The sequence below is a fragment of the Melopsittacus undulatus genome, chromosome 7 (genome assembly GCF_012275295.1).
Source record: "Melopsittacus undulatus isolate bMelUnd1 chromosome 7, bMelUnd1.mat.Z, whole genome shotgun sequence".
NCBI classification, from domain to species: domain Eukaryota; kingdom Metazoa; phylum Chordata; class Aves; order Psittaciformes; family Psittaculidae; genus Melopsittacus; species Melopsittacus undulatus.
In genome coordinates this window covers 21,064,455-21,089,505 of record NC_047533.1, presented here as the reverse complement: position 1 = coordinate 21,089,505, position 25,051 = coordinate 21,064,455, and the positions used below count along the sequence as shown (strand labels likewise).

The 25,051-nt window shown below is 43.5% G+C and overlaps 1 protein-coding gene and 1 long non-coding RNA gene across 6 annotated transcripts in view; both read right to left on the bottom strand.

The window, feature by feature from the left end:
* Positions 1-8,180, bottom strand: part of PCDH7 (protocadherin 7) — a 290,346-nt gene extending 282,166 nt beyond the window's left edge. For all 5 annotated transcript variants that reach the window (XM_013128453.3, XM_005146702.3, XM_031046920.2 and 2 more), the window contains exon 1: positions 4,974-8,180. In XM_013128453.3, coding sequence (XP_012983907.1) covers positions 4,974-8,165 — 3,192 coding nt within the window. In that variant the 5' untranslated portion in view covers positions 8,166-8,180. The remainder of the gene's footprint in view (positions 1-4,973) is intronic.
* Positions 8,181-8,273: 93 nt separating this feature from the next.
* Positions 8,274-11,343, bottom strand: LOC115946125 (uncharacterized). The gene is made up of 3 exons (XR_004080228.2): positions 10,762-11,343; positions 9,935-10,433; positions 8,274-9,671 (listed from the first exon to the last, which is right to left on the bottom strand). It is a non-coding gene; the product is annotated as an uncharacterized lncRNA (long non-coding RNA).
* Between the last annotated feature and the right edge of the window lie 13,708 nt (positions 11,344-25,051).

The following is a 25,051-nucleotide window of genomic DNA, read 5'->3' as shown; positions in this document are numbered from 1 at the left end:
CCTATAATAGTACACTTCTTTACTTATTCAGAGCATGAATCCTCCTTCAGTCAGATCCTGTCCCTTTTGGCTCTGTATATCTCCTGGGAGTGCAGAATGATTCAGTGGCAACTTAGACATTTGTGCACTATACAAGATGATTTTAATGAAGAGAAAAAAATAAAGGCTGCACTTACCAGTGAAACACTTTCTGTTAAATAAAGATAATTAAAACATCAACAATCTATTGATTTCATGTTTAATTAGCTCTTCTTTCATCATGATTTGTTACTAAAGGTCAAATCTGGGTCATTTTTAAAAACTGATTGTGAAGTGTTGAATGTAATGCAAATCAAGATTGGAAAATTGAGATATAGTTCTGTACACTTTGTACCAAACAGTATTAAAGTCAGATGTATGAAAGAGGTCTTCAATGTAAATGCTTACACTTAATTACAATATTCCCACTTTTTTTTTCTCTGCATTGCACTTACTGCTACCAAAATCATATTTTTACAATTATTATACTGTGGGACATTTGCTTAGCTAAAAGTTGTGAAAAAACTTTATTCTTGTGTTATTTTGTGATTATAAAAAGCAGTCTTTGAAATAAGCGTGTAAGGGTGTGTGTGTGTGTAGGCAAGAAAAAAGATGATGCTTTCCTGCATGGTTAAACTGATGACCCTCTTAATGGATGAATTTTGGGTCCATTAAGACTGCTGGTTATACGTGCATATTTACAAGAAAATTAACCTGTTTAGTTTATAGATACAATTCACATCGTGATAACCAACTAGTCAAATGCTTCTACATTGCAATAGACTGATTGATGTTTGAAATGTTATGAAACAAATTATCTGGTGACCATGCAATCTTTTTCTTTCCAGAAATTAATTTCTATGTATTTCATTTCATGGAAATAAGACTTTACAGGAAATGTATTTAGTTTTAACTAGCAGTTTAACTAGTGTTAAAACTAGTCAGCATAATCTTGTGTGATAAAAGTTTTTCTTCATTAAACAGTACATTTACAATGAGAAAAGGCAAAGGGATAATTCATAAATTATTACAGAATTGGACAGGAAGCCAATATGCCAAGCAAAAAAATCATGCTTATTTAAAATTCCTGCACTGGTTCTGCTAATTGTACCGATGGTGACCAATACTTCTTAAAGAAATAAAGCACAAGCAAACAAAAACCACAAAACCAACAACACCACAGCTACAGTGTTTTAAGTAGCCAATAGGCATCGCTTGTTGAGCAGAGCAAGTAAAAAAGAAAACAAGAGATATGATGGCCAAAAACGTAAATATATAAAACAGGGTTCAAAAGGCCTGTTCTTCAAACAGTGGTTGTTAACATGCTGATTTCATATTCATGATTCAAAGTTTCAGTGAAGTAAACCTACTTATATGCCACTATTTTGCATTGTGAAACAAAGTGGAAAAACTAGCATATATTATACCTGCAACTAAGAAAAAAATAAACAATTATTTGCAACTAAAATCTATTATTAGAGTTAGGGTTAAGGATGCAACTCTCCAAGTTCCTAAGTGACTCCTCTTAGGTACTGAGCTTTCCTTATCTTTGGCTGTCTTTGCTGGAAGTTAGTAGCATCCAGGCTCCTCACAGCACCTGGAGAGTTTAGATTTTAAATCTATGGTTCAGAAAAATGCTGGCTTGAACTCACTCCCATTCAGTTTCTTTACAGCTTTAACTTCTGGCAAGTGATTAAGATCTATGGAATATTAAGTGATCTAAACATTTGTTTCCCATTAAGTAGGTATGTTAGTACTTTACTGAATAGGAGAGGATTGATAAATGGGAGACTAAAAGAATATTTCAGTGTAATAAATGCCATGCTAAATAAGACAAGAATAGGAGCCGAACTTGTGGAAGATCTAAAAAGGTGACTGTGAAGTATCAGAAGTCAACTAGACACAGATTGTAGTTTTAAACTTTATATAAAACATATGATGTCAAGAAGGAGGAAAGTTACTAAATGTAGTTTTCTTCACAGAAGTACTCCTACACAGTACTATATCAAACAAGATGTATTTGGGAACTCACATAACTCATTTAAGAAGTTCAATACATTACCTTAAACAGAAAGTATCGAATAATCAGAGTGAAAACAACTTGCATTCACTGGGGTACACCAATCAGTCACGTAAGTAGAGATTTTATTTCCTGACTGCTACATTGCAGATATACAAAAGTATCAATTACCAATTCTAATTACTCTAATGGGAAATTAGTATTGCTCTCATCTCTAGTATTTTAAGAGCAGGTACGTTCTACTGTGTCTACTTATTTGTTCTAAAATTTTATACACCTTCTAATGTGTCCTTAAAGGGAATGGCCAATGAGTAAATAAAGGCAGCCTTAGAGATTTCAGCCAGTCTCCTTATCACAGTAACATCAGTATCCCACTGGTTCTATTTCATATGTACAGCTGAACTCTGGAACAACCTGATACACACCACATTAGAACCCTTTATCTGCAACTGCTTCACATTTCTGTCTAAACAGTGTACTGAACAGGAGATCCACATGGTTTTAGTGTTAAAAATATTCATGTGTTTTGCCTGATAAACTGAGTACTGCTCCATTATCAATGTTTGAGATGTGAAAAATCTACATATCGTTTATGCAAATAAGTCTTAATGTCCCCACTGTTATGCAAAGGCATGAACAAAACTATATAGATGCCACTCAGCAACAAACTGGCAAGTACGCACAAGAAAGTGGTCGCATCAGTTTTCTGCATGTACTTCCTTCAGTTTGATTGTTGCAAGTGTAATAAAGACATTTCCTTCTACTAAGAAGTCTTCTAAGGTATATCAAAATATATCCTTGAAAAAAGTTGAGTAATTCAAAACATATTTCTGTAATATATTTTAAATATTATTTTTATCGAACAGAATAGTCATTTGTGTAGTATAATCCTTTCCCATTCCTACACTTAGCATGCAAGTCATTCTTTTATACTGAAAATAAATTACACTTTGGCAATTTATAATTCATATGTTCAAATTAATTGCAGCAGCAAGAAAAAAGTAGTATCTGATTAGCATATAATCTACTGCTACTTTGTTATTCCAGTGTTCACTAAAACAGTATAATCTACTATGTGATTAATAAGCCTTAGTATATAGAAGTTTTGGAATTTTCTTAGTGCTCTGTATGTTAACCAGACTATTTTCAACCTAACATTGTAATGTACTCTCCAGGAGAGAGTTAATGGAATGTATCACCCAGAAACTACTGTGTCAAACGTTTTATAAATCTGTATCACTTGTAAAACAGCATACACAAAAATACTGGCAGATAGTACATCACTCACATTTCTGTGATCGGAAGCCTGATTGGCTCACACAAGTCCTTTGCTTTTACAGTATTTTAAGTATTTCTGAGCAGAATGCAAATACGGGCAATACATTGTAAAACTTCAATAGCAGTAGACTAGCGGACATTTCAAAGCATATATATATGTATGAAAAAAGCATACCATATTTGCATGTGGGTAAGATCAGAAGAAAGCATTTTCATCAAACTAGTCAGAATTTTCCTGTCCCAGACTTGTCTGTGTATTTACATGAATCAGCATTCATTTATCTCTAGAGTCTTGTGTAACATGCACTTTAGCTCATGAAACATTAGGAACATTATCTTATGTGGAAAGATGCAATGGAACTCACCAGGTGTTAAGTATCTCATTTTACTGTCACTCAAAGAGTACTCCCCAGAGAAAAGTGACCTTTACTCAGGCTACATATGTGTCTTATAAAATAAACAAAACAAATGCTTTCAATTAGGAGCTTAGTTCTTCTCTATGTTATCCCCTGTTTTATTTCAGGGACTGTAAAGGAGTCCCTGCTGTTACCAGTTTAAGGCTACCGGAGCTTTACTGAAGCCACCTCCGCCAAAAAGGCCAAGATCAGAACCAGTCCCTTACGCTACTCCTGAAGACACACCTCACTCTGAGGGGACTCACAGCAGTCACGCTCCAGAGACAGAGCTCAGCAGCAGCTGGGCTGGCAAACTGGGGCCTCTCAGCATGAATGAATGAATTTCGTATTATACATGGGGGGGAGGAGGGGGGGGAAGACACGACACAGAAAAAGGCAATTAAAACATACTAGGGTGGGACTGTAAACTCACTAACATTTACGTGTATTCAGAGCAACTGCTGCAATGAGTGCAGTCTATGTAGTGTAAATTAGACAGCTTTTTAGATTATTTAAGCATTTTGGTCCTAATGAAAGACCTGGCAATTACAGCCATTATCGCTTCAGTAAGGTGGATGCTAATCCACTCTCGCCCACAGCTTTAGGAAGCGGCAGGCAGGCAGCGACCCCTTTTCTCCCGAACACCTGGCTAAGGAGGTGAAACTTGCCTTCTCATTCGGAGATCTGTGTCTTTAAGGCCGGGGAGGCACGACTGAGGGGAAAACGTAAGCTGCCAGTGGGGCAGGGGAAAGGGCACGACCGCAGCTGCGGCGGGTGGGGGGCTTCCTGAACCCCCCAACCACCGCGATTAGCTGATGCAGGCATCTCAGTTTGTCCTACACCTCGCTGTCTGGAATGAGGACCGAATGTGAGGTCCACCTCTCCCTTGCCTCCCATTGCGGACGGCTGCCGCTGCACCTGCTGAATGGGGTAACCATGGTCCCGCCGGCGCCCCTGTCGGTGGGGATCCACGGATGGGCTGGTTGGCTTCCAAAAAGTGGAGAGAAATGTAAAAGTCATACTAATAAAGATCCCTGACTCTCCTCACTTTGTTGTCCTGGCACCTGACTGCCTGCTGAAGGCTGGCGCGGGGATACGAGGCTGAATGGGGTCACAGAACCTGCCAGTCGTGACTGCTTGTTCCAGGGGGTATGTGGGCATCACCGCTCCCCCACCAGGAGCGTGCATATGAGTATGTACATGTGCTTGTGTGTGTGTGCGTGGCGGCGGGTGCGCGGACCGCAGGGGTGCAGTGCTCTTACCTGCTTGTTGTATTTGCTGCTGGCCTGGCAGCTGTACTCAGAGCAGTGGTCCGACCCGATGGAGATGTTGTCGCCGGCACCCACAAAGGTGTTGGCCGGGGGCAGGTCCTGCACAGCCTGGTGCTTTTTGCCTGCGGTGGGGGACTGCGGGTGCAGCTGAACAGTGGGCAGCGGTGAACTCGACTTGTAGTGCCTGGCCAGGTCTGGGCTGCCCGGGCCGCCATTGACCGAGCGGTACCGCCCCATACCGGGGCTGTCTGAGAGCTTCTCATTGACACTGTCGTAGCGCTGACCATTGGGCTTGGAAGCCTCGACAGTGACAATGCTGCTGTAGAGGGGCTGCTTGCCCTTCTTGCCTTTCTTGTCCTTCTTGGGCTTCTTGGCCTTGTCATGCTGCTGCGGAGTGAAGAAATCCTCATGGTCTTTCTTGCCAGCCTCATAGCCATGTTTGCCCTTGGAGCGGCAGTATCGGGCCATGACAACCACCAGGATGAGGAGGATGACGGTCATGATGCCAGCCACCACACCTATGACTATGCTAAGTCGCTGCTTGCTCAACTCATAGCTGGGGTCACCAGCAATGTCCTGGGCCAGGGGTGTGTGGAGACTGCGGGCCACCTGGCTCTCTACCACAGTGGCATTGGATAGGCTCTCATTGACAAAGACATGGAGCAGGGTGGTGGTGGACTGGGGAGGCTGCCCACTGTCATTCACCTGCACTACAAGGCGATGCAGACCATAGTGTTTTGGGGCCAGCTTGCCCACCAGTGATACCACACCACTGGCTGGGTCGATCTCAAAGAGTTTGAAGGGATTGCCCCCAATGATGCTGTAGTTGAGGTCAGCATTGAGACCGGTGTCAGCATCAGTGGCAACCACAGTGGCCACCACAGTGCGCATGTTGCTAGAAGGTGGCAGCACAGTGTAGGAGCTGTTGCTGGGGAAGGTAACTGTAGGCGCATTGTCATTCTCGTCCATCACAAAGAGGGACACAGTGGCAGTGGCAGAGCGTGGCGGTTCACCTCCATCCACTGCCTTCACCTTAAAAGTGTAGCTGGTTTGCTGCTCACGGTCAAATGAGACAGTGGAGAAAATGGTTCCAGTGTCATTCTCAATTGAGAAAATGCTGGCTGCCTGATCATGGTCACGGTCACCAGGCTGGATGGAGAGGCTAAGCTCAGCATTGCGGCCCTTGTCAAAGTCCATCACAGTCACCATGCCCACAGGGCTGTTGGGCTGCAAGTTCTCCTTCACATAGAAAGTGAACACATCCTGCATGAAGCGCGGCTCATTGTCATTGCGATCTGCCACCCGCACCACCACTGTGGTAGAGCCTTGCAGTGATGGCACTCCCTTATCCCGGGCTGTCACCTGAAACTCATAGGTATCACGTTGTTCACGGTCCAGCACTGCCTGCACCAACACGTCCCCAGAGTCAGGGTCAATGCTGAAGATGCCACCTGGTGCATCTGAGGAAAGGGGTGAGGCCTCCAGGGAGTAAGTGATCTCAGCGTTCTTGCCACTGTCTGCATCTGTGGCTACCACTGTGGCCACCCTCTCGCCAGGCAAGTTGTTTTCTGGGAAGGAGACCTCCAGCACAGCCTGACTGAACACGGGAGGATTGTCATTAGTGTCCCCTACCCGCACCAGCAAGGAGTTGTTGCTGGACAAGCTGGGGCTACCAGAGTCCACTGCCACAATCACCACATTGTAGTCACGGACAGCTTCATAGTCCAGAGGGGCCGAGGTGTGGAGGAAATACTTGCGCTTGTTCTGAGGCTCCCCTTCACCCTCACTGGCTGGCTTGAGCTGAAAGGGCACATCACCTACCACAGTGCAGGTCACCACACCATTTTCACCTTGGTCCCGATCTGACACCTGCACCAGGGCAATGGGGGTATCCACCAACACATCCTCGGCCACACTAGCTACCCCGTCCCGGAGAGGGATACGCCCAATTTTCCGGATGTCGATGGTGGGCACATTATCATTCTCGTCACGGATGTTCAGCACAACTGTGGCCTTGTCTGTCTTAGGGGGCTGGCCCCGGTCTCGGGCCATGACAGTGAAGCGAAGCTGGTTTACCTCCTCCCGGTCGATGCGGTGCAAGACGCTGAGCCAGCCTGAGGTCTCATCCAGGCGCAGTAGGCGCCTGACGGACTCGGTGGCCGCCCCAAAGACATACTCGATCTGTCCATTTACCCCTACGTCCAGGTCAGTGGCTCGCAGCTGCAGGATGGGTGTTCCGGGGCTGCTGTTCTCTGCCAAGTCTGCCTCGTAGACACTCTTCTCGAAGCGGGGGCTGTTGTCGTTCACGTCGGTGATCAGAACCCTTAGGATAGCCTGCGAGGACCGTGCAGGGTCCCCGCCGTCCCTCACGCGGAGGCTGAGCTCGTACGAGTCCCGCTGCTCCCGATCCAGCGGCCCCTTGACGATCAGCTGCGGCTGCTTTTCCCCGTCCAGGGTGTCGGCCACCTGCAGCTCGAAGACGCTGCTGCGGGCCGCAGCATCCGTCTCCTGCCGCCGCTTGTTGCTGCCGGGGTAGAGGGCGCTCTCGGAGCCCGCCGAGGCAGAGCTCCCCCCGCCACCGGCCCCTCCACCGCCCCGGCGGCCGCCGTCCCCGCCTGCCTCCTGCAGCAGCTCGTAGCGCTCAATGCCGTTGCGGCCGAAGTCCCTGTCGGTGGCGGTGGGGAGCAGGTAGAGGGTCCCCACGGGCCTGTTCTCCTCCACGGTAAGCGTGAGAACCGGGGAAGGGAAGGTGGGGGTGTTGTCATTGATGTCCAGGATGATGACCCGGCCCTCGAAGAGGTCCACCCAGCTCTGCGAGGGGCCGATGACCGACACCTCGAAGTCCAGGAAGCACTCGTTCTCGTCGAAGATCATCTGACACTGCGGCAGCTTCTCGCGGTCGATGCGCCGCTCCGTGGTGCTCAGCTCCCCGGTCATGTTATCGATCTTGAGGTAGTCGGAGCCCGATTCCAGGCTGAATGTCACCTCGCCGGAGCCCGTCACGATTCCCAGGTCAGATGCCACGTTGCCGATGCGGATGTCTGCTGGTCCCTCCTCGGGCAGCCGGTACCTCAGGAGCTGCTTGGCCGATGCCAGGCTGACCCAGAGTGGCGGAGGCAAGAGGAGCAAGAAGCAGCAGCAGCAGCAATGCACAAAGCCGAAAAGAGTCCTCATCTTCCTCATCTTCCTAGCACGCCCCCCCCCCCTCCTCTCACTCCCACCTGTCGTGCCGTCGTCGTCGTCGTCTTCCTCCCCCCCCCCCCCCCCCCCCCCCCCCAGTTAACTCCCCTGATAAGCCAACAGAGCGGCTGAGCGTCCGGGCTATCAATTGTAAAATCCTTCTGTTCCTGGAAACTTAGTGTCTCATGGCTGGTGCAATAGGTTGTCAAAACCCTGCTGCTGGCTCCTCTACTGCTTTCCCTGCCTTCCAGTTGCGATATACTTACAGTTCACGGGACAGTGTATTTTGCTTTTTAAAGATTCATTTCCGTAGACAGGATGGGATTTTCCTCCTCCTCCCCTTCTCCTCCTCCTCTCTGATTTTACTGTAATCGCTTTGCAAGGTTTGCAATAAAAGCTGGAGCAGCACTATACGATTCGAAGCCCCCCAGGTCGTCTTCTTCGACACTGGAGTTAACTACAATTCACACGCTCTCTCTCTTTTCTCTCTCTCTCAGCCTTTTACGACCGAAGCATTAGCTTTATTCTTCCCCTGCTCTGCACAGACGGGAAAAAAATGTAATTCGCTTTATTCAAAGGGCTTGTGTCCGGGAAAACTCCAAATCCTCTTAGCAATGGGGAGTTCTTTAAAAAATGAAATAAAATAAAAAATAGAAAGAAAAAAAAAATCACAATAATGTCGGTAGCTGCACAGGAGAAGAAAACCGTGTATTACACAGCAGTTCACAGAATATCCCCTTTGGCTGGCAGAAAAGCACCCAAATCCATCTTCAGAGATCGCCTAAAATGTTCAGCTCTTTCTCCGGAGCGGATTTTTTTTTTAACAACTCTGCGCAAGGTCATTAGTCACAAAGCAACGATACAGAAACTGCAGAAGCCGTTTGCCCAGAATATGCAAAGCTGTAGATAAGAATATACAAACACAACAGTCCCAAGTTTGGTTTAGCATCCGCAGTTTGTGTGTGTGCCTTACCTGCATTTGCACTGCATGTGTTATAGCAATGTGGATCTGCAGCACTGAGAGCGATTCACAAATGAGATTGCAGTCTCTCCCCCTCTCTCTCTCCTCTTCCCGTCCCAATGCAGGTAACCAGATCTGAACTTGATCCTTTCAGTTCAAAGGTTAGCAACAAAACTATGTGTCCAAAGGCGATTATTGGTCTTTCGTAAATATACCCGGAGAGGAGCACGATGTAACTGGATCCCCCACGTGAATTAGCACAGATTCTGAATTACATCCATAGAAGCGGAATGGCAAAGGGGAGGGGGAGACAGCAGCTACGCGGTTAAAAAAAAAAAAAAAAAAGAGAGATACCAACAAACCCCAGAGTTCTATTTGCAATAAAATTGTATCAGTCAGTTGTTTCCTGTGATCTGCACCGCCACGGTGGGTAAAATCTGCAATGTGCATTCCTTCCTGTGCCTCTTAGAGAAGTGTAGATCAGGCGCTTTCACGGCAGAGCGGCTTGTGCTTTAGAATGTTGAATGGCAACTGAGAGGCTTCCCACTCTGAAGGAAAAAAAAAAAAAAAAAGAAAGCAGCAGTAAACCGGCAAGTTTGCCCGAAGTGGTGGGAGCTGCTGAAGCCTCTCTCAGCAGCTCTTCCCTGACGCTGCAGCAGCAGAGCCGCCTGCGCTATACACACACAGAAAGAGAGGGAGAGAGAGAAAGAGGGAGAGCAAAGAGAGAGCGAGCGGGAGTGAGGGAGGGAGGAGAAGGAGGAGGAGAGAGGAGGACGAGTCAAGCGCTGCACTCCAGAAAGACCAGTCTTACCCGCTGTCTCTGCCGCTGCCAGTGCTGCAAGCGGGATAGCTGCTCATCACACACCAGTTCAGTTTCTAAACCCGATCCTCATTACACGCTCGAGTGTTGCTGCTGTTGCCTCCTCAAACCCGCGATCTGTAGTGATTCTCTCCTATACTTTCCCTCCCCACCTCCGCTGTAGACTGTGAATCGAGCAACAATTTTTAAAGGAAATGTTTATTCGTCTTTCTCTTGAGCAGAGCTGATGCACGTTACGGGCTCTGCATTTTGCGGAATCACGCTGGTAGGAAAACTCGTTTCGCACATATTCCCACCTTCCTCTGACGTGTCGTTGCTTTTTGTGAAAGAGCTGCAGTCACTGTAACTGCATAAAACTCCAGGGAGGAAGGGGGGCTGCCTTAGATCTTAGAATTTCGTCCTGTTTCCCAGTGTTGTTTGAGCCTTTTAGTCTTTGTATTCGTGTTTTTCCTGTTAACATGATTTGAATGTGCCTTTTCAGCGTGCCTTCCTAGGAAAACAACATCACAAAAGAAAAAAAAAAAAAGAAAAAAGAGAGAAGATGATCAGGAAGGGAGCGAAAGGGTTAGTAGGATAAACACATGTAAAAAGTAACAGATATATTTCTGAGCCGAGACTTGCTGCTTAGATGATTGCTAAAACGTAGCGTCACCTACCTGGATGAGTGGGAAATAAACTTTAATGTTAAAGCTCTCTGCTCAACTTTATTTATCCTGGCGTCCCTAGTTCGCTTCTCCTTTTGAGTTTGTGCCATTTAAGCGCCTATGGCTTTCGTGTGAGGGTGCCCCTGAGCCCTGGGTGATGCCTGACTCCCATACCTGCCATTTCCACCCGGCTCCCGGGGGGGAAAGAGGGGGTTCCGCGGGGCTGGCCTCCGTGGGGCTGGAGGGAGAGGGAGGACCCGGGCGAGCATGGTCAGCCAGTGGGAACAGAATCGGCGTGTGCGTGTGTGTATGTGCAGCAAGGGGGAGGCAGGAATCCAGCTGCTCTCTTCCTATGAACACATGTGGGAAAACAAGTTGTTGCGGGTTCTGTGTGTTCATTCGTCTTTTTACATGGCTATTTTGAATAAAGATGCATGCAGACGACTGTAGTGAAACGCCTCTCTTTCATCGTGGTGACATATTTGAGAGAAACGAGGCCGGATACGCCGAGGAGATTCCAAGCAACAGTCACGGTGTGTCTTTGTCATCTGGGGCTGCGAGTGTATGTGAGAGGGAGGGAAGGTTGCCACCTCTTCCCCTGGGGAGTCCAGAGGAGCAGAGTCCCGCCGCATGAAGTCGGAGATGGGAGGGAGATAGGGGGATGGTGTTCGACCGCTCCTGTTCCCTGCTCCGGAGAGTTGCAGGACTGCTTCTCCGCCGGCGGCTCCGGCCCTGGCACCGGCCGCTTCCCCTCCACGCCAGAACACGAAAACCCTCCCCCTCCGACACTGGAGACGCTCGGCTTTATATCTGCAGCATCAGCGAGAAAGCCCGGCTCGGCGCAGGCTCAGTGTTCACCGCCGCAGTCCCGGACGGAGGAGGGGGGCTTGGGAGCTCAGCGTCTTCGCAGCGGGTTAAGTAGGATTAGTACCAAATCCCTATTATATTTGCCAAGCAACTTGAATTTATCAAAATTCCCCCTCGCTGTTCTGGAGCTCCTAGAGGAGGAAATTTTGGCCAGAGTGTAAGATCTAGACATACCAGTAGGCAGGAATACTAGCACACTGCATTACACTGGCTCCCTGCACTAGCAATACAATCGCAAGCCGAAGCTCCCGCTGTTCCCTTCCCTTTTGTGCTTTTAAGAGCAGCCAGGAAACTTAATGTATTCGCCAGGGGAGGGGCGGGATGAAGCGTTTTTAAACCTCCCCGCCATAAACTTTAATCGGATTCCGGGCTGTTGCCCAGCACGGGCATCTCGTCTGTTGTCTGCATTCTCCTTCCCCGTTATCTCCCATGTCTACTTCTACTACGGTCTGCCTTGCGAGAGCCTCTTTCAAGTGAATGAGTGATTTCTTTCTCTTGCCATGTGCAATCGTTCCCCCTTTTCCCTTCTTATCCTCGCTGGCTTCTCCTACGCACACTGTGCCTTTCACATGCGGTCTGCGCCCCCATCCCCCCTCCTTTTCTTTCTTTTTTTGCAGTGTCTTCATATGCAACATCTCTCTGAATGTGCAATGTCTTTCCTGCTCAGGAGTGCTGCGTCCTTCACAGTGGATTGGTTCCTCTTTCGGAGCAGAGGTAATGCCCCCCCCCCCCCTTCCCTTTCCTACCATTCCCCCTTCCTCCTCCTACTTTCCTCCCCCAGGGCAGGCGGCCGGCGTGGGAAATGGGTCTGACGTGCGCTGCATGGTGGATAGCAGCGCTGCTCCCGCTCCACGTGCTCTGGCTGCCGGTGGAGGACGGGGCTGTGCTGGCTGGGGCGTATATGTGTGTGTCCTGCATCCCGCTCTTTCGTGCAGGGACAGAGGGAATGACACAAACCCCCTCCCCCCCTAGTTCTCGGCCTGCAGCCAGTGCGCGCACAGCTGTCTGAATTTCGGTAGGAACAATCCGGCTGTTTCAGGCAGGGGGAGGTTGTCCCTCTCGGTCAAATCTGTTGCACAGTGTGTACGTCCCGCCCCCCCCTCGCCCACCCCCTCGTCCGTCCCGTTCAGTCCCCCCTCACCCGCTCCCAGCTGCTCAGAGACACGCTCGGACAAGACACGGCGTTTGTCCTGAAGTGGTGAGACCAAGTGGGAAACGGGATCACAAATGTAATCGGCTGTAATAAAAAAATAGCTAGAGATGCGAGAGACATGCAGAGGGGAAATAAGAGCTCGTGTCTTTAAAGGGAACATCTGATAAAGCCACCGAGGTGGCATCTTGCGTGTGGGAAGGAATCCTTCTTGCTGACATTCACAGCCTTCTGTAAGAGGGGAAATCCTAAAGCAGCTTGGGAGCTTCCCCAGCTCCTCTGCATTCCCCCGCAGCTCTCTTTTCGATGGTCTCCAGCGAGGCTTTGCTTTTGTTGTAGCTGTTGGCTGGAAAGACACAGGAGTCATGGCTAAAATATGCAGATGCAATTAATGGCTCGTTCATCTGCATTTCTTGGCGGAGTTCCGTTTCTGCGCCGGTGTTCCGACTCGTGTCCGCAGTTGGCGCTTTCAGCCCACGACAATTTGGGCTTTTTTTTGCAGTTTAGGAATGTCGGTGTCTCTCACTGGAAAATTAGTTCTCGGATCTGCAGTGGGAATCCATCTCGGGTTAAAGAGAGACAGCTTATTTGCACATCTATACCATTCATTACCTTAACACATACATATTATATATTATTATTTGCAAACACACGCGCACACAAATTAGGGAAAAGCTTCCAAAGGAAAAAAAAAAAAAAAGATCGGCTTGAGAGTAACATATTCACAATAATACGAGGGAAAGGTTAAATACAGTAAATATTACAGCAAATTCGAAAGCAGGGTAAAAACAAGGACAAAAACCTCACACAAAGCAGTTAAAGCCATTTGGAGGAAGGAAGAAACTAACTCAAGAACTCCACCAAGGGACAAACAGATGAAATGACACCACAACAACACTAAGCCCACACTGACCTTTCCTCTTTCTAAAGCGTCGTGCTGATCTGGTGTGATCCTATTGCGCTCTCTTCACCTCACTTCCCGACCACAACCTCCCTCCGGCCGCTCCAGAGCTCCCCCGCTTCGCTGCAGTGAATATACTGGGAGGTCGGCTGAATTACAGGGAGTGCTGACACTTGCTCGATGTGTTTCACAGTGCTGCAAATCTGCTCCCCATATAGTATCATGTAACTGGCAGAAGTGAATAAATATTTCGTTGAGCAGCAGCCTTTCTGGTGGACTTTAAAACTTAAGAGTTTAAAAAAGGAAGCCACAGATTTACTTCTAAGAAAATAATAACTACATCTCTGCTTATTTAACTCAATGCTAGCTAAGCATGGAACCAGTTACTTTGTTTAAATCCTCTTTCACTCTGTCAGAATTCTGAACTAGATAATACACCATAAAAGTTACTGACAGAGCAAATATAATCTCTGTTGGGTAACAGTGGTTAAATCTCACATGATTATAATTTCTCATTCTTAAGTAACATTTGAGGTTTGTTCAAAATAAAAAGTTCTTGCATAGGCATGATTCCATCAGCATTTCCAAATTCTCACATTTATAGAAAATGATGAAAAGTAACATTTAGCTAAAGGTAAAGTGGTTGTGATTCTTGCAGTATATATATATATTCCTTACAATTCCCTAGTTCACAGTGATTAAGTTTGAAGTTTTTCTTTTTTTTTTATGACATTGTTCTATAGAAGCTGTTATGAAACATCTTTTGCAGACAGCATTTTTGGATTCTTTTGTTTGGTGCTTTTTCCCCCCAAGATGTTGACAAAAGTCTAACCATGCAGAAATGACACAGATTATATTTAAAATCAGAAGGAAAAATATAATGAAAGGTCTTCATAAAGCATATGAATTTTCATGAGGGAAGGCAGATTTTGGTTAGATTTATGCTTCATATGCAACTACTGGATTTCCTGGATTTGCAGGGATATAAATGAGTGCTGCATCCATCCCAATTATTTTATAGTTTGTTTTTTTTTGTTTGTTTGTTTTTAATTGAAGTATTGTTCAATTGCTCTGAATGCAAAATATAGGGGAGAAAAAAGCATTGAAGGTGAGTTTGGATGAATTCCCATCAAAAATCAAGGGAAATTATGAATCATTAGTGTATCTTCTACTTGAAGGAATACAGCGAGACATTCAGGGGAGATAATTAAAACTGGATTTAATTTAAATGAAAATGTATGAGAACCAGGTAGCACTGACAAAGAAAAAAGTGTTCATTGTTGCTGAAAATATGAAGTGGGCATGGGTGACTTGTATATGCATCCACTAATAGAGAACAACACAGCTACTTTTGGAACTAATGTGGGATTTTTTTTGTTATAACAGTTCCAAGGTTGGTATTGTTAAAGAACACACTGAAGGTCTCAAAGTGCTTTGTAAATCATCAGTATGAGATAAAAAGGAAGTGCAACGACCTGCTCAGTCACCCAGCAAGCTGCTAACAAATGGGTTTTCCCAGATTAAGTTAGTCAGACCACAGTTTTGCACTTCTGTGGGATTTTTAATGTATTCCAGATTCACCTCAATATTTGTCTTTGAATAAGTGGCAATCATTTCTGCTTCATTTAGTGGACTGCTGGAAAGTCAAAGTAGCTCATTCTGTCGACAGTTTGTGTTCCAGACAACCACATATACAAATGAAGTCTTGTGTCATGAAATTTGATGGATAGCAGTATAAAATATATTAAGCTGTTATAGATATATTAAGATACTGTTATTCTCAAGCTCCTGTTCCCACTTACTTCTGCCAGTTAACCTTTATATGCAGAACTTAGTAAACAGACTTTGTAAAATCATTTTGCCTCTACACACTCTTGACAGCTTCTCAATCTCCTAATATTTTTCAGTTCCATTTTTGCTGTGAGTTAAGGCTTTTATTTCTAAATGAGAATCACCAGATCATAAAATCTTTTGTTTGATATTCCTAGTACATCCTGTGCAGCTTTAATTTACTATTAATATAATTCAGGACAGCATAAAAGATCTTGCATATCTTCGTGAATCTATGGTGTCAGCTGTCTGTTGAGTAGAAGAGAAAATATCCACAAAAGATGGCAACTCTGTTGAGTTCAGAGGAGGAACCTTTGATATTACAGTTCAAATGCCGCTACGGATAATTGAATTCTGTGGTGCTCTAGTCCCTTCTGTAAGTTAATGCCAATATATGCTATTGACTATACCTAAAAATAGCCAAATGCACTTAATAATCCTTTTAAGTCTACACGTATATTCACCTACTTACTTGCGAACTTCAGCAAAAATAATCATTGCTCTCTGGCTGAAACAAGGGTCATACAAAAACATAGTTATTATAAATTAGGAAAATAAATACATTGGCAAGAAAGTAATTTAGATTAGGACCCAGTTGGTGAATGCTCATCAGACAGTTTTATTTGGCCTTGTTCTGCAATGATTAAAACTGCTTTGCTAGGTGTTTTATAATGTTAGACTTGCTGTTTCTTTTCATATGAAAAATGCAACATTAGAAACCTTAGAGGTCACGTTGTTAGCTGTACAGTGCCAGAGCATACCATTTTTCCTTAATCCTTTTTTTTTTACCCTAACAGAGGCATGACTATTCATTGAAAAAAAAGTAAGAGCTATTCACCTGCTACCATCTGCTATTGTGAGCAAAAGAAAGCAAGTGTGAAGAGGTGGAATCCCTTATACCTTTATCTGAAAAACATAAACTTATAGATCCATGCCTGTAGTACACAAGTCTAGGGAAGAGCTTTGGCATTTAGCCAAGATGAGAATTAAGAGGCTGGGGAAGGGCCTGATTATACCACCTTAAAACAAGATCCTGTAAGAACCAATAGGAAAAAAATAAAGCCGGGTCCATCCAGTAGCCAAATACATTTTAGGCTGCTAAGCACTGCTCTGTACATGGGTAAACTCTGATCAGTTTTGTTTCTGAAGTGTTTTGCACTGCTACCTTAATTCTTCAAAATAAGAGTGAAGGAGTTGTAGCCATCCTTCCTGTGAGGAAGATGACATAGCTTGACTTTGAAATCATTTGTTCTCCTGCTGCTTCTTTTGCACTTTTTCCCATGCACCAGCAGCCTTACTTTTATACCTGCTTTAACTGTTTTGCAAAGTTTCTTGGTGATCATCCTTTGCGTAATTACATTTTTAGCTTCCTTTATAAGAGTAGTAAGTACTGTACAGAGTGGGGTTTTATGACCTACAATACATCTAGAGGAAAAGAGGCACTGATAAGTTTCCACATTTTTTATCTTCTGATAGAAGCCTGACATATCTTCCAGTTCATTCACTCTGTGAGATGATTAAAAAGTTGCTCTTCAACAAACTAAACCTCGTCCAGGGCTCAGCAGGAAATAACTGCAATCTAAGCACATTAAAGAACAGACAGGGCAAACCAAAGTATACCTCTTTCTTTGCCTTTTAAGATCATGAGAAAAGCAGTCTAATATGGTGATAAAACTGGAAGCCTGCAGCAGCTAGTTGATTGGTAAGGATACAGAACTTAATCCAAAGCGTACAGAAGTCAATGGAAGCACTTTGACTAAATAAGCTTTGCATTAGGCACCTAGTGAGTGAATGATGTTTAAAGCATTCATGTAGATATTAAGCAGATGAGTGAAGAAGAAAATGATGTGCATTTTAATCAAAATAAATGCCATTAAACCACTTGGTGGTGTAAATGTTATTTTGCCTGACCACAGAGATCGTGTTTCTGACTCAGAATAAACTGGCAGCACATCCTTGGGTGCTGAATCCTATACTCCACTAATGCATGCACTCATGTGGCATAACCCACCATACTTTTAAAATATATGCACATATAAAATTCTTATGTTGTTATTGATCTCAAAGTTCCATACATTACTATAAACATCCACAGGGATTTTTTACCCACTCATGTTTACAGAGAACATTTCTCTCATTTTAGTTCTGTTTGCAAAATAATACAAGGTTTTCCAGTTTCCTTGCATGAATTAAGTTCTGCATTCCTGATATCATGCTGTCAGACTTCCTCTTTGCCTCCATTTTTAGCGAAGATTCCAGTGAAACTCTTTAATATGCAGAACAGGGTTTGTTCATGATTTTAATAATGAAGATGTATTCTACCTTATGTAATAGTATTAAATATCCTTTTTTTTTGCCAGAAATGCCTTGTCTGATATGCCATTTTTCATAGCTACATCACATTTTGGTGTCTGATAGTCCTTCTCTAGTAAATTGTCTGTATCTTTCTTTTTCTCTGCAATTTCTATCTGATGAACTTTATAGCTGAAAAATCTTATTATATTGCTTTTTGTATTATTAAGTTTAATCCTGTTTCTATTACAGAAGTCATCGAGGTAAGTTGATTCTTCCTGTAAGTTTTTACAATTTTGATGATTCTCAGACCTGTTTTACCAGCAAATTTCAGCAGCATGCTCCAAATTTTTCTGACCTAATCTTTAATTTAAATGTCAAAAAGGTCTACTACAAGGCAGCCCATGTAGAGGCCTTTAACAGCTTCCATGTAAGGATACAAACGCTTAACACAATCTGTTGTCCTCTCCTGACCAGTCAATTCTGCATCTTCTCAATATGAACTAATACCCTCTTAGAGAGTGTCAAAAACTCTTTTGAAATCCAGATAGGTGATATATTCTCCGCTTGCCTTGCTTAGAAGATAAGTAATTGAAGAAAGATATCTTGAAAATCATATAATCTACTCTTTCATAGAATCATAGAATAGTTAGGGTTGGAAAGGACCTCAAGATCATCTAGTTCCAACCCCCCCTGCCATGGGAAGTGACACCTCACACTAAACCATATCACCCAAGTCTTTGTCCAACCTGACCTTGAACACTGCCAAGGATGGAGCATTCACAACCTCCCTGGGCAACTCATTCCAGTATCTCACCACCCTAACAGTAAAGAATTTCTTCCTTATATCCAATCTAAACTTACCTGTTTAAGTTTTAACCCGTTACCCATTGTCCTGTCACTACAGGCCCTAATGAATAGTCCCTCACCAGCATCCCTGTGGGCCCCCTTCAGATACTGGAAGGCTGCTAGGTGGTTTCCACACAGCCTTCTCCAGGTTGAACAGGCCCAACTTTCTTAGCGTATCTTCATACGGGAGGTGCTCCAGTCCCCTGATCATCCTTGTGGCCCTCCTCTGGATTTGTTCCAACAGTTCCATCTCCTTTTTATGTTGAGGACACCAGAACTGCACACAATACTCCAAGTGAGGTCTCAGGAGACCAGAGTAGAGGGGCAGGATCACCTCCTTCAACCTGCTGGTCACACTTCTTTTGATGCAGCCCAGAATACGGTTGGCTTTCAAACTCTTTGAAACCTTTAGATAGATTTCATTAAGTTTGCTTTGTACTTTTGTGTCATTGTTCATTCTTTGCTTCAAAAGTTACTCTGTAGCTTTAAATTCTAAAATAAACTAAAATCATACTGACATATTTATTATTGCCTTTCAGCTTCCTCTCTCAAATGTAGGCAATCCATTTGCTATCTTTCATAAATGATCATCCTGCTATGCTTACTAAAACTGCTTGTTATAGACCTTTCAGATTAGTTCCTTAGGATTCTGCAGTGAAAGTTATCAAGACTCCTTGCTTTGAGTATTTTGTAGTCTTTCAATTGATTTAACTTCAGATGTGACGATGCTTCTTCCACACCTTTACTTTCATTGATCATTTTCCTCATTTCAACATCACGATCCTTGCTGAAAGCTGAACCAATCTGTACTTTATTTGGGTATCCTTAGGTATATAATTATAATTTTACTTATTTTTTGCTTATTTATATCATGTCCTACAAAAGTGAAGCCACTGCTTTCTTAGCAATTTTCTGAATAAGATATGAAGATTTACATTTGACACTTCATTAAAGTCAACAAGGTGACACACTATTTGTAAATAGTTCTGCTATTTGCCACTGCATGCCTGTATGTCTGTCTTGTGTAAATATTGTCTGCATAGTGTTTACATAATGTATCTGCATGTTTGTTATTTTGCATGCCTGAATGCTTCATGTTAAAAGAAGGAGAATGAAAGTGAAAAGGTAGGACAAAAGAGGCTAAATGATCTTAAGGTCTTTTCCAACCCTAACTATTCTATGATTCTATGATATCTAACCAAAAGGAACTTTCAGAGTTGAAAAAGCACTTCCAGAGTTGAATAGAGAGATGGAGAAGCAGGTAAAAAGAAACTGAAAATGTATGACATTTAATAGGAACAGAACTGTCGAGGATGTCACGGTCAATCCAGACAAAACCAGGTGCTACAGCTTCCCAGACAGAAGGTATGTATACATACACACACATATACAACTATGCTTGAAGTCCTTTATGAACAAGCAAATACATATGCTAGATTAAATCATTCCATGAAGATTCCATGAAGATTCTTTTATTAAGTACCTTAAAGAAGTTTAGAGAGATAAATTAGAAAGAGAGATTAGAAAGAAAATATTGGGGTGTGTGCAGATTGCATTGTTTGTTTGTTTTTTTTTTAAAGATTTTATGAACAAATGCGATCAACATTTTACAAGGGAGAAATGAGAAATAACAGATTTTAGAAAGCTGAGGGAATTCCAATTTTAATGTTAAAACCTCTGGACTTGTTCCAACTCCATGTCCTTTTTATGCTGAGGACACCAGAACTGCGCACAATACTCTAAGTGAGGTCTCACAAGAGCAGAGTATAGGGTCAGGATCACCTCCTTGGAACTGCTGGTCAAGCTCCTTTTGATGCAGCCCAGGATACAGTTGGCTTTCTGGGCTGCAAGCGCACACTGAAGCTGGCTCATGTTTATTTTCTCATTGACCAACACCCCCAAGTCCTTCTCCACAGGGCTGCTCTGAATCTCTCCTCTGCCCAACCTGTAGCTGTACCTGGGATTGCTCTGACACAGATGGAGGACCTTGCACTTGGCTTGGTTGAAATTCATGAGGTTGGCATCAGCCCACCTCACATGAGTGTCAAGGTACCTCTGGATGGCATTCCTTCCCTCCAGTGTATCAACTGACCCACACAGATTGGTGTCATCGGCAAACATGCTGAGGGCGCACTCATTCCCACTGTCCATGTCACCAACAAAGCTGCTGAACAAGACCAGTCCCAACACCGATCACTAGGGGACACCACTCGTTACTGGTCTCCAGCTGGACATTGAGCCATTGACCAAAACTCTTTGTGTGCAGCCAGCCAGCCAGTTCTTTATCCACTGAGTGATCCATCTATCGAATTGATGTTTCTCCAATTTAGAGACAAGGTTGTTGTGTGAGACAATATCAAACGCTTTGCACAAGTCCAGGTAGATGACATCAACTGCTCTACCCCTGTCCATCAGTTTCATAGCCCCATCATAGAAGGCCACCAAATTGGTCAGGCAGGATTTCACACTAGTGAAGCAATGCTGGCTGTCATCAAGCACCTTGTTGTTTTTCATTTGCCTTAGCATGCCTTCCAGGAGAATCTGCTCCAAGATTTTGCCAGGCACAGAGGTGAGACTGACTGCTCTGTAATTCCCCGGGTCATCCATTTTCCCCTTCCTGAAAATGGGAGTTATATTTCCCTTTTTCCTGTAGTTGGTAACTTCACCGGACTGCCATGTTTTTTCAAATATGATGGGCAGTGGTTTAGCAACTTCATTTGCCATCTCCTTCAGAACCCACAGATGGATTTCATCAGGTTCCATGAACTTGTGTGTGTTCAGGTTCTTCAGATGATCTTAAACCAGATCCTCTCCTCCAGTGGGCCTAGGGTCTTCATTCTCACAGTCCCTGCTTCTGCCTTCCAAGACTTGGGTGGTGTGATCAAAGCATTTCCAGTGAAGACTGAGGCAAATTAGTCATTAAGAACCTCAGCCTTCTCCAAATACAGGGTGGCCAGTTCTCCATATAGCTTCTGGAGTGGTTCTACGTTTTCCCTAGTCTGTCTTTTATTTGCTACGTACCTACAGAATCCCTTGCTTTTATCCTTAACATCCCTAGCAAAGTTTAATTCTAACTGGGCCTTAGCTTTCCTACCTTGGTCCCTAGCTTCCCAGACAATAACCCTGTATTCATCCCAGGCCAGCTGTCCTTGCTTCCACCATTTATAAGCCTTTTTTTCCTTCAAGTTTTTCTCAGCAGGTCCTTATCCAAGAAGGTCTCCTGGCCCTCCTGCTGCACTTCCTTCTAGTCGGGATGAAACATTCCTGAGCTTGTAGTAGGTGATCCATGAATATCAACCAAGACTCTTGGGTCCCCTTGCCCTCTAGGGCTATATCCTGTGGAACCTTACTAAGCAGGTTCCTGAAGAGGTCAGAGTCTACTCTCTTGAAGTCCAGGGCAGTGAGCTTGTTGCACGCTCTTCTCACTGTCCTGAGGATCTTGAATTTGACTATCTCATGATCGCTGCAACCAAGGCTGCCCTGGAGCATCACATTTCCAACCAGCCTTTCCCTGTTTGTGAGCATCAATAATGTCTCCCATCATTGTTTTCCATTTAACCCTGACCCACAAACTCTCTATTTACTGCTCATCTGTTCCCAGACAGAGTTCCATACTCTCCAGCCTATCCCTGACATAAATAGCAACTCCTCCTCCCCGCTTGCCAGGTCTGTCTTTTCTAAAGAACCTGTAACCTTCCATTCCAACACAATAGTCATAGGAGCCATCCCATCATGTTTCTGTGATGCCTATTATACTGTACCCATGTAGACATGCACACATCTCTATATCACATTACACTGGGGGTTGTTATGATTTCAGTTTTCAAAATTGGAAAGTAATACAGAGATATGGGTCAAAAATATCTACATATTTGGGATTTTTAATTTGAGGTTTTTTAGGTCTGTGTTTTGGGAAGTCTTAGAATTGCATAGCTTTTACATCTGTAAAACAAAGCTTTCGCTGGCATGAGGTATGTCTGGGCATGCTCATTATTCTGCAAAATGGTCACAGGATTCCTGGTAAAAACTCAGAAACAGGTGAGATCACAATAAAGATGTTTTATTCCATGACTTAATTGTCATGGAGTAATTCTATGACAGAACCATGTGTCAGTCTCCAGCTTTAAATTACTATGTTCTAACACTATGACACAGTTTTCCTTCTTGGTTTCACTTCAGAGAAGGTCAGAGAATTCTGTACAATGAAGAAAGTAGGGGCCTTGAGGGTACAAGATCTGACTCTAAAGAAAGACTGTGTCAGAATGCACAATGTAAGGGAGTGGAACTATGATTCTATGTATAACTTTATTTCAGAATTTTCTATCTGTGAAATAAGCATTTAATGTTTTGACCCCAATGTCATTTTAATATAGTTGTATGACATAGAATAATTTCTGTTGAAGACAGAGGACAGCAACGATCCATATCTTTACAAAAGGAAATGCATTTAGGTATACAGCACTCCAGAGAAGAAGGAACTGGGGTGAGGGGAAGGACTTTTGAAAAGCATAAGTGGGAGATGCACAGATGGTAAAAGTTCCCAAATGTTCTAGTCTTCTCTCTGGGCATCTTTTGCTATATAAGTGTGATAACATTTGTTAGAAGGCATGATTAGGTCTTTGCAGATGGAATGTAATTTAGTGGTAAGACTTGGAAGATTCAGACATGAAATGGATTCCATTAAAGAAATTAGAAAGGGTCAGGTCCAGAGGAGCAACACAGATGTAATAACAACTAAATATTGTTCTGTAAACAAAAGTTAAATTGGCATCAGTAAGTTTACTGGGGTTAGGCTAGGTTGGAAAATCTAACTGTGAAAAAGAAGAACTGAGTCATCCAGGGGATAGCTCTGTTTTTCTCAAAGGAATATGTAATGTAAAACATACAAGCAGTTCAGAAAACTATTTAAAGCCATTTGACATACAGCCACCTTACATTCAATTTAGTATCCTAACTATTAGGCTACAGAACTGGGTAAGTTTTCCCTCCCCATGTTTCCTCCATCCTACACTTCCTTCAACTTCAGCAAGTCTCATGTCCACTATGGTGTATGTCAGGTAGGAAGAAAGCACCATGAGGACATAGATCGGTAAACCTGGAAATATTTTCATGTTGAGGTAAATGGAAGAAAGTCATACCAGATGAACTGATTTACTGAGGCCCAGTTTCAGAGATTCCTACCCAACATACACACATATGATTGTATGTATATATTTGTAAATATATGTCTATTTGTTTACCTGATAAAAGCAAGAAAATATTTGGCGAGCAGCTGCTTCTATAAACTGCCAGAGTTTTCAATAGGACATCAAAACTATTTATCAGTACATGGTCATATTTCTCAGGTTAGATTCATTAGCAGAAAGGCTTGGAACTCATAATTTAGGATGCTTTTGTTTTTGTTATGCATACCTTGAAAGCAGGAATATTAGCTTTTTAGAAAATAGTTTCATTTTTAATTAGCAAGAAAGATTAGATGTCGACTAACTGCCTGTAGAAGAATTGGAACACCATTACTGATCCTCAGTTATGCTGAAAATTTAAGGTCTGAGACTGACAACAGTCTATGTAGTAGTACTTTCCTATCACACAAGCACTCCCATCAAAACCACCATTCAAGGCCACTGTCACATTTGACTTGCTGATTCAAAAAAATGACCTTTGGGCCAAACTGAGGACTAACATATCATGAAATACTATTTTAAAAATATTTTGCTGTTCATAAAGGGAAAAGAAAGCCTCAGGTCTTGCCTTATCTTTACAACTGTAAGATTTCTGTTAGTGATTCTTCATTATATCTGGTTGCAAATTGGAGAGAGACAAAAATGTTCTCATCTTGCAGCTGTTCTGTGGGACTTGAGACATATTTATGAAGAAAAAAAAGCATACCTTCTAAAAAAAGGGCGCATTTCTATTTTAAAGAAGAATGTCAGAGAGCCAAACTCTCCTATTTGATGTACAAGTATACTGTGGCCAGAATCACACTTGCTTGTAGCCTGCTCTTGGTAAAGTGCTTTGTTTGACCGACTGGCTTTCTTCAGTGTTTTGTTTCCTAGAGCTGTTTATCCTTTATAAAAGTATCTACGTGCCAATTTAAGGCATTCTGAAGTCAATCAGTTGTAAATGTAAGCGGGTAATATGGGACTTTCCTTTACTTCAATGTGGTTAATGAATATGTTCCCATGACTTTTAAATGGGCTGGTGCCTCAGCACATTTTCAAAATTACTCTATTTGAAGACATTTCCATTTATAATGGGGCTTAAATCTCATTTCCCTCAATATCTGCCCTCACTTAGGTTTTTTTAAGGCTTCTCTGGAAAAAAAAAAATCTCAGCTGCTGCTCCTACTCTTAATGCTTTCCTACTATCTGTAAAAGCAGAAACTAACTGCTACTCAGAGACAATATGCAGACACTGCACTATCCTCCATTCCTGTCTGAAGAGTTCTGTGCTACCATTTCATATTATCTACACACACTGCTTCTGCTTTGTGCTTCTGCTAAAGCTTCATGATTCACTTTAGTTTCTGTGACTTCACACTATCCCTGTAGGAACTTAGAGTAAGACTGGAAAAA